Raw genomic sequence first — 8,854 nt, 5'->3', positions numbered from 1 at the left:
GAGTGATGTGTTGATTCAGCCAACTACTTTATAGCGCAGTACAGACTGACACTTTATCTCCATTAAGGTTTCATGAAGACACAATTAATCCATCAATAACATTTTTTTAAAGGGCATTTAAAGGAATTTGACTTGAATTATTAGAACTCATCATAAGTCAAAATAATGTTTTTGTCCTCACATGAAAATCCACAATGCTTGTAAGTAGAGAAATGTATCATTCGCCTTTTAAAAACAATAAAAGTAAGATTCAAGTTACAATCCTTCAAACTTTCATCAAACGTAGGCACTTTTTAAGCAATAGCCATTCCATGTATTCTGTCACTGCTAGTGGCGGACCCCGCCATTCCCATGCTGGCTATAATTTACTGGGATGTAATCCAGCCTTATTTTATTTCACTATTATCAGCTTCACTGTTAAGCCTCGAAATATTATGTTAAGCCATAATATTCATGAAGTTTTCAATATCACCTCCAGTTTAGAACTCAAAAAGACAACACTGTGCACAACAACCTCCTTTAAAGTTTTTTAATTGTCTGATTTGTCTGCTTGGTTACATCTATGATTCTTAGCAAACATTACATGTCATCTGATAACATTCACAGACACAAAGGATTAACATTCATTATGCATGAAACATAATACAAATTGTAACAATACTTTAAGTGTTTTAACAGATTATACAATAAAGAAAATATGCAAAAGTATCTAATGTAGGAAAGAATTTACTGGTTGTAAAAAAAAAAGAATCTATTCAAATATGTAACTAATTAAATCCAATTTGATGTTTTCATAAAAACTACTATATACAATATGCAACTTTGTACAAAAACAATGCAAAGCATACTTCATAGAGTACAGGAGAAACAATGGAAATAATACTTGTTATCTTCGGTTATTATATGTCACACTACTTTCATGTAAGTGTTTAGAGAAACTGTCTAAGTAGCTTTAACTGCAGCTTCAAAACATTGCATTTAATGCCCACATCCAACTGTAGACATTGTAACTCAACAGTGCACTACAGTCAGTAACTTGAGAAATATTGTTTCATGAATCACAGCTTGACACGATCTGTGGTTGAAATCCATACAGTAGTTATGGGAGGATGGATGACAGGAAACACATGTCCAGGAAGTAAGCCAGTGAGCTGTCTCTGCAGAAAGTAAATAAACAAGAGGTCAGACTGTGTGGAGGGTAGGAGGCTTTTTACCACAAATCTCTCCCAGAAAAAAAAGCTGTCAATACCTGCCACTGCGTCCAGCTCTAGGCACGGGCCAGCATGTTCTCCAGACGCTCTATTCTCCCAGACACGACGACTAGTGAGATCGGTCAAGAAAACTCATTTGCAAACGCATTTACAGGTACGATTAAATGATCAAAACACACACAAAACACACCGCTAAATTATATTACAATTACAATGCCAGCAGGTAGATATAATCAACTTTCGTTTCACAGAAATGTGCTGTTGAGAATGTTTCTAACATAAAGTCTTTGATCTGAATCAACAGGAAGGATATGCTTGGCTGTGAGCTGCTGGATGGCAGCCTGCGTCCGCTTCTGGAAAGCCAGTCTGGCTTCACATTTACAGGGATCCTCCACCACCACCACCGCCTTCACCTCTTCTCCTGGAGAAAGTACATTTCACATCAGTGCAACAGATCGTGTAGAGAGTGAAAAAGCACACAAAACACCACCCACACTCTACTTTTTTTTCAACTGGGCTGCAGTTCATGCTTGAAAGTACACTTCCCAAATTATTCCACAGTGTTAATTTACCATTACCTTTGCCAAAACAGTAATGCCATAATAGTGAATACATTCTATAATATTACCCGACGTCCAACAAATGCTACGGTCAACAGTGAATTACAGAGTCAGGAATTAAGCCCCAGTTGGTTGTGATGTTGTGAAGCCCTGCTCCGAAGCCAAACACATTCTGCACATTGCTTTGAAATATTTTACACATAGACTTTTAGCAGCATTAATATCACAACAAAAAGCCACATTTGCATTATCCACACAGTGTGTTCTTACGTTTCGGGGAACACGTTTTCTTGTCTGCATTCAAGATATAACCAATCCGGCAGTGGCAGTAATACGAGGCATTGCTGTTGACACATATGTGTTCGCAGTCATGTCCCATAGCACAGGGGTCCAGACCTGGAATAAACCGGGATTAAGGGATGGCGCTGTCAAGATGGCAGCATGGGTACAGTTTCATGCATTATGCTATTGGCAGGTATCCTGTGATAGGTAGTGCTCTGTAGATCCATCAAACCAGTTGATGGTTATCAGTATCTCCTTCTACTGTTGACAAAAGTAAAATAAAGTATTTTTACTGTTACAGTTATATCTCATTCAATTTCCGATATTTTTTTTGCTTGTACTGGTTCAAAAAAGCTTTTCATGTGTTTGTACTTGACCACATGTCATTTGTGTTGGAAAACTTGATCCATTCATACACCTTCACCACATCTCAGCCAAGATCGTTCACTGTGTGTTGGACAACACAGGTAAAATCACAGAACCCTGAAGTACAACAGGAATGACAGTTATATGGACATATTATCTTATTAGGTACCAGGGGGGACAAGACACACATCAGACAAAAACTTGGGGACAAATTCAGGTTTACAGCCGAGCCTCATTTGTCCAAATCTTTGAAGTTCTTGTACAATCTAAATCTCGCCATTCAAATAAATTATTCTGATCAGTAAATTGCTTTAGATTGTTGAAATTTTCATACATTTTACCAGCAACAATTAGAGCTTTTTGGAGCTCATATGGATGTAGTAGACAAGTGCATTATGTGTTATGCACATGTCCATATTTGAGTGTATATTTCCATCATTATTCCATTAGTTCTTTTGAAAAACGGAGGTGCATTTAAATAATTTCACGTAAAAACGGATACAAAAGCAATCACCACGATGATGCTTTGACTACAAACCATTTTCTAAAGATCACCATTTACATTTTTTTGCCTTTAAATAAAGAAGCTGAAAGTTTAGGGCTGCACAGCCCCAAGACTTTACACAGGTTTAACTTGGCGACTACAAGCAGGTTCTAGTACCGACATCTGCAGTCCATGTGGGGGTTGAGAGCATCTGGTATTTTCCCTCATGACTTCACAGTTTATATTTCCCCAATAACACAGCAAATGATCCACAAACTGCAACAAAACCCCCTGTAGACTGTAGGTGCCCCGTACTGAGGAACTAGAACCTTGGTTAATGGTGGGAAAAAGATCTCGCAGGTCTCTTTGTCCTACCGCACAGGGTCTCCCTGAACTTGGAGGTGAGCTTCTCGATAACACCGTAGGTCTCCACATAGAAGACGTGGTCATCCAGAGGGATGCTGGCCATCAGCTGCAGGGAGCGCATGTCAGCTCGGTCGACCCCGACAGCGTAGATCTCGATGCCTGAGGCCCGAGCAGCAGCAGAGACCTCCTCCACCTGGTCTTGGGGTCTCCCGTCTGTCACAATGATGGCCACCTTGGAGATTTTCCTGGAGCGAGGCCGGGCTCCAGACTGCTCGGTGAAGGCTTCGTTCACTGTGGTCTTGATGGCGAGGCCCGTCATGGTGCCGGCCGCCAAGGGCTCAATGTGGGAGATAGCTTTCTTCATGTCGGGTTTGTTGAAGTGGCTTTTGAGGAGGAACTCAATCGTGACCGTGCTGGCGTAGTTGACCACAGCCACTCTGGTGGCGTCGGAGCCGACGTCCAGCGTGTCGACCATGTCAGCCAGGAATATCTTCACCTTCTCAAACTCACCAGGACGCACACTGCGAGAGCTGTCGATGATAAAGACCAGGTCCAGCGGGCGGCTCCTGCACTGAGAGTCTGTCTCTGGTGATCAACCAAAACCATGGCAGGATTAAGTCCATTTCATACTGAAAACCCAGTTCATTATTCAAACAAACATTCAAGCTTGTTGGTTAAACTGTCATAGTGAGAAAAAACAACAACACAGGACACTTTGGGATACACAACACATGACCCCATGGTGACAGAAGGAAACTGTTGTGCATCACTGCAGTGCTAAAATGAAAGCTGCTGGTGAAATGATTTAGTGTGCCATAAAACATACTGCATCATTTCAGTCTTTCAACAGTCCATCACAGGACTTATCCTTTTATTTCATTTCCATGAATTAAAAGGATGCTCGATGCCCACACATAAAAAGTGGCATCACACCTAAAGCCTGAGACAGTGTTAGGAGCGCTGCATGTACAATCACACATGTACTGAAGTACATGCTGCAGTTCAGCATCAGATCCAAAGCACACATACTGACTGTTTTTACACTTTTCGAAAATATGAACATTTGCTTTAATTTTTTTCATAAAATAAAAGATCTTTTCCATGCACAAACAAATTTCTTTTAAATGTTGTGCACACATTTGTTTGAATCTGTGTTAGTGACCACTTGCATCTTTGCCAAGATCATCCATCCACCTGACGCTGATTAAACAGCATGATTATAACACAGGTGCACCTTAGGCTGGTCTCAATGAAAGGCAACTGAATACAACACATTTATTAGGATGTCACATGACTTTATGAGCAACATAAATGCTTTTCTTTTGGCACGCTCCCTCAAAAGTAACGACATCTGTGGCATTGTGTTGATAAAACTGCACATTTTAGAGTGGCCCTTTATTGTGATCAGCCTCAGTCACACCTGTGTAATAATGATGCTGTTTAATCCGCCTCTTGATTATCCACACCTGCCAGATGGATGGATATTCCTGGTAAAGGTGCACATGCTAAACTACAACCGATTCAAACTAATTTGTGCAATCAATTTGAGAGAAAAAAGTATTTTGTGTGCATAGAAAAAGTCTTAGATCTTTCATTTCAGAAAACAAAAGGGTTGATATTTTTTCAGAGTATATATACGTACATATAGAAATACATTAGTTTTAGCTCTGTCTTATCGCCTGCTTTTTCTTTTTTGCTTTAAGTTCCTGGACATATTCACGGTCATAAATTCAAATAGGATGAATAATGAAGTGAAAGAAAATGGCAATTCAGTCTGTTTAGAATGCTACTTATTTGTCTCCTACCACGAAATGTTATAAAAATTCAATTATATCACTTTTCAAATAAGATAACAACTACTTCAAGTGGTGTTTCTATTCTTATCTCAGAAGAAAAGAAACAGATCTGAGCTGGAAAGCATTGAGGATTTGGTTTGGAAAGCAAACCTGACTGGTAATATTCTACCTGTCTCCACAGGACTGACGGTGGTGACGAAGCCGCTTTGGGTACTGACCAGCAGCGTCACAGGAGCGGTGGTCTCCGCTGGCGGCGCGGTGGTCACCACCACCGTCAGGCTGGTTGTCACCGGTGCCACTGTGGTTGCTGGCAGAGTTGGCTGCACTGCTGGCTCTGGTAGAATTGGAGGGACAGTGGGGAGGTGCACTACAGGTGCTGTTGTTACTGGTGGGTCTGACTTAGCTGGGCATGGACCTTTCAATTTGTAAGGGAACGGCCCTTTGAGCCTGTGATGGGGATGTTGAGCTACTGGCGGAGACAGACCTTTGTATATGTGGTGCATTTGTGGCACCACAGGCCCTTTGAATCTGTTGTAATAGGGCGGCATGGCCACCGAGGGCCTGCGGTAAGTCACTGGAGGATATAGAGGGACAGGTCGATACACGACCGGTGGAGGGATCCTTGGTGGCTGGTAGTGGTGGTGATACCCTCCTCTATACGTGTAATCACTTCTGTGCACTACAGGGCCACCAGAAAGGAAAAGTGATAGAGAACATTAGTAGGCTGAAAGTAAAGGAAAGATGTGTAAGTTGACATTGACAAGTAAGTTGTAGTGAAATATACAACATCAGACGGACAAATTATTAGTTGATGCACGAGTGTAAATTCAGCCACCTGGGTTGTTTACAACAATTATCTTGTATAACGCTTGTGAAACACTCAACAACTTTCACATTTCATGCATGTTGTGTTCGAGAAAAGTGGAAGATACTGTTGTTATACTACTGGTTAAATTACATTTGTGAAAGATGAAATATTTAGCCATACTCAGCCAGGTCTAGCTTTTAATATTTTCTTCTTCAATTCTTCAATTTACAAAAATGACTTAGATTCAAAAAGTTTAGAGGAGATTTAAAAAGTCTAATGTGGAATGTAATGCAAGTACATGTATTCAACTACTATAGTGCAGTGTTAAGGTACTTGTACTATACTTAAACACTTTCAGTATACACTACTTCTACATCTGAGAGGGAAATATCGTACTTTTTACTCCCCTAAATTGATTTGACAATTATAGGTATTAGTTAGGATACTTAGCAAATATAACATTTTACACACCAAACCTACGATGACCATAACCAACTACTACATTAAAATACTGCTTACACATACTGCAAAATATACTGTACAATAATGCAACACTAAAAGGGGCTGTTTCTTCTGACAGGGGTGCTTTTTAACTACTCATATTACCTACTTTTACTTAAGTTCGTCTTTAAATGCAGGATTTTTACTTGTTATAGTGTTTTTCAGGTGAAAAAAGTATTCAGAACAATGTAAAGACACTCCATTACATGTAAACAACTTAAAGTAAAAGTATTATTGGCAAAATGTTTTTACTGTATCAAAGTTAAAGTACTTGTGCTGCACAATGGCCCCTGCAACTGACTGACATTAGATTTTACATAATATGGATCAATGTGCAAGTAATATTCTACTGTTGCAGCTGGTCGAGGTGCAGCCATTTTTTAACTACTTCATATACTATTAGGTTTAATCAGTGATTCTCAACCTAGAGGTTGGGCTCCTTCAAAAGGCTCATAAGATCTGAATCTGGGGGGTTGTGAGATGAGGAAACTGTTTTTTGAGAGGGGTCACAAGTTCAATTTATGGTTTGATTTTTAGCACTGCATTGTGTCTAATAAGCTTATCATATATGCCATTTCTAAAAAAATTTAAAAAACATCTGAAAAGTCACAAGTAGACACAGCAGTCAAAAAAAAACTACTGCAGTAAAAAGTACAATAAATCTCATTGAAAAGTAGTGAAGTGTAACGTAACGTAGGCCAGCACCTTGCAACGTTACTTAGAATAAATAGTAAATTAAGTTAATTACTTTTCCACCAGAGATGTTTTATACTGATATAATCGTTTCTTTTACTTAAGCCAAATACTTCATCCACCACTCTTACTAACTATGCCTAACTGTCTTTCAGAGAAAGTAAAGTTCTGATACAAGTTCCAGTAAAACTTACTTGATGGATCCAGGGTCCTGAACGGAGGTCGCCCATTGTTTCTGGTTTGAGCGTAGCTCTGTGCGGCGATCAGCTGAGGATCCCCCGCACTGATGTGATATGTGGCCAGAACATCAGACAGCAGCAGCGACAAGAGGCTCCAGAGGAAAGACTTCATCCTTATGTGCATAAGGTCTGTCCGGTGCCTGCTCTCAGTCTCAGAGGGTCCTGCTGAGGTCTAACCGCCTCCACGTATGAGGGGCTCTTAGACCAACATGTCAAAACCTCTGGCCAATCCAGAGGTGCGACATGACCTCCATGACACCGTGAATGGTATGTCCTACCTGCAAAATGTGGAGGAGACTTCAACAGTACCGATTATAGCGATGCCCCCCCCCCTCTGCAACTCCAATTTGCTTCATGGTTGTTTATATATAAAGGCCACGAGTCCCCAAAACGCACCACTTTACACTGCCAATATATTCTTCATATATTGAGTGAACTATTCACTAATAATACAAAATAAATACATTAAGGTTTGTGTTAAGGGGTTAAAGGTCACAAGTTGTAGGATGAGCCTTCAATATGGTTCAAGCGACACTTGGTGACGATCGAGTTCATCAATTATGTCATAAGGTAAAATACAAATGTCAAAGTAATATTATAAAATCTATGCTATGGTGAAAACAAGAGGATTTAATTAAACCAAATTTAAAACCAAAATTTTTACCATTTGTGTTGCTGCTGCTGAACATTGTGTGAGGTATTGAAAAGCACCTCTAAGCACCTGTTTGGGGTTGAGATTGGGCTGAATTTATTTCAGCATACTTGTCATGAACAAAAGACTCACGAAGATAAAATTGTTCTGAAACGTTTATTGAAGTCAAATGTATTTCCACTAGGACAAAATCATATTACCAGTAAAGTAATGGAGAGGTTGTTGATAAGCATGCGACTACTAATGTTCACAAGACTAGCCGTTTGCTCCAGACGTCAGGCGAAAAAGAAGCTGAGAAAATGATACATCATCAATGCCTCTGCTCTCTCCCTCCCCGATAGTCTCTCAGTCTCAGCTGGGAAACTATTCACTTGCTTCGCTAACACATCCGGGCAGCAGTGACACAAATGTCAAGGGTGGCGGTGAACTGAACCACAGCAAAGCTAAAATAAATAACAGACGAAAAAGTGCTACAGACTCCATTCAAGACTGAGATGGAATAGCCTAGATCTTAATAATTAGGGGGGGAAAGTAACACAATTCAACAATAAGAGCTATAAGAATAAGAGGATTGTCATAATAGTTTTTTTTTTTGTTTTTTTTACACTTCATATATCAATCTATAGATAGGATGGTGCTGGGTCGATGAAAGCATTTCAAGCAATGTCATTTTCACATGAATCCCTTTTACTAAGACATAAAAAGGCCAGAGGGGCGGCAGGGTGGGTCTGGTAACTTCCGTTGCTTTTCAAACATCACATTCATTCATTTATTCCACACAGATTTCAGTCTCCCCCCCCCTTCCTCCTCACACACCTCCGGGACGCTCTATAGAAATACAGAGGGGAGGGTTGGACAAACATCGTCAGTGGCCTTACACATACACTGTAAGGGGG

At 40.2% G+C, this 8,854-nt stretch overlaps 1 protein-coding gene across 1 annotated transcript; it reads right to left on the bottom strand.

Moving 5' to 3' along the window:
* Positions 1-1,489: 1,489 nt before the first annotated feature.
* matn3a (matrilin 3a) lies at positions 1,490-8,848 on the bottom strand (the record flags this gene model as incomplete). The annotated part of the gene is made up of 4 exons (XM_031878387.1): positions 7,262-8,848; positions 3,279-3,854; positions 2,042-2,167; positions 1,490-1,632 (listed from the first exon to the last, which is right to left on the bottom strand). Coding segments are annotated over exons 1-4 (1,014 nt in total), but the record flags the coding sequence as incomplete, so codon positions are not given.
* Positions 8,849-8,854: the final 6 nt, after the last annotated feature.

This window comes from Anarrhichthys ocellatus, unplaced genomic scaffold (genome assembly GCF_004355925.1).
Source record: "Anarrhichthys ocellatus isolate YVR2014 unplaced genomic scaffold, GSC_Weel_1.0 scaffold175, whole genome shotgun sequence".
Lineage (NCBI taxonomy): Eukaryota > Metazoa > Chordata > Actinopteri > Perciformes > Anarhichadidae > Anarrhichthys > Anarrhichthys ocellatus.
This window is presented reverse-complemented; position numbering and strand designations above follow the sequence as displayed.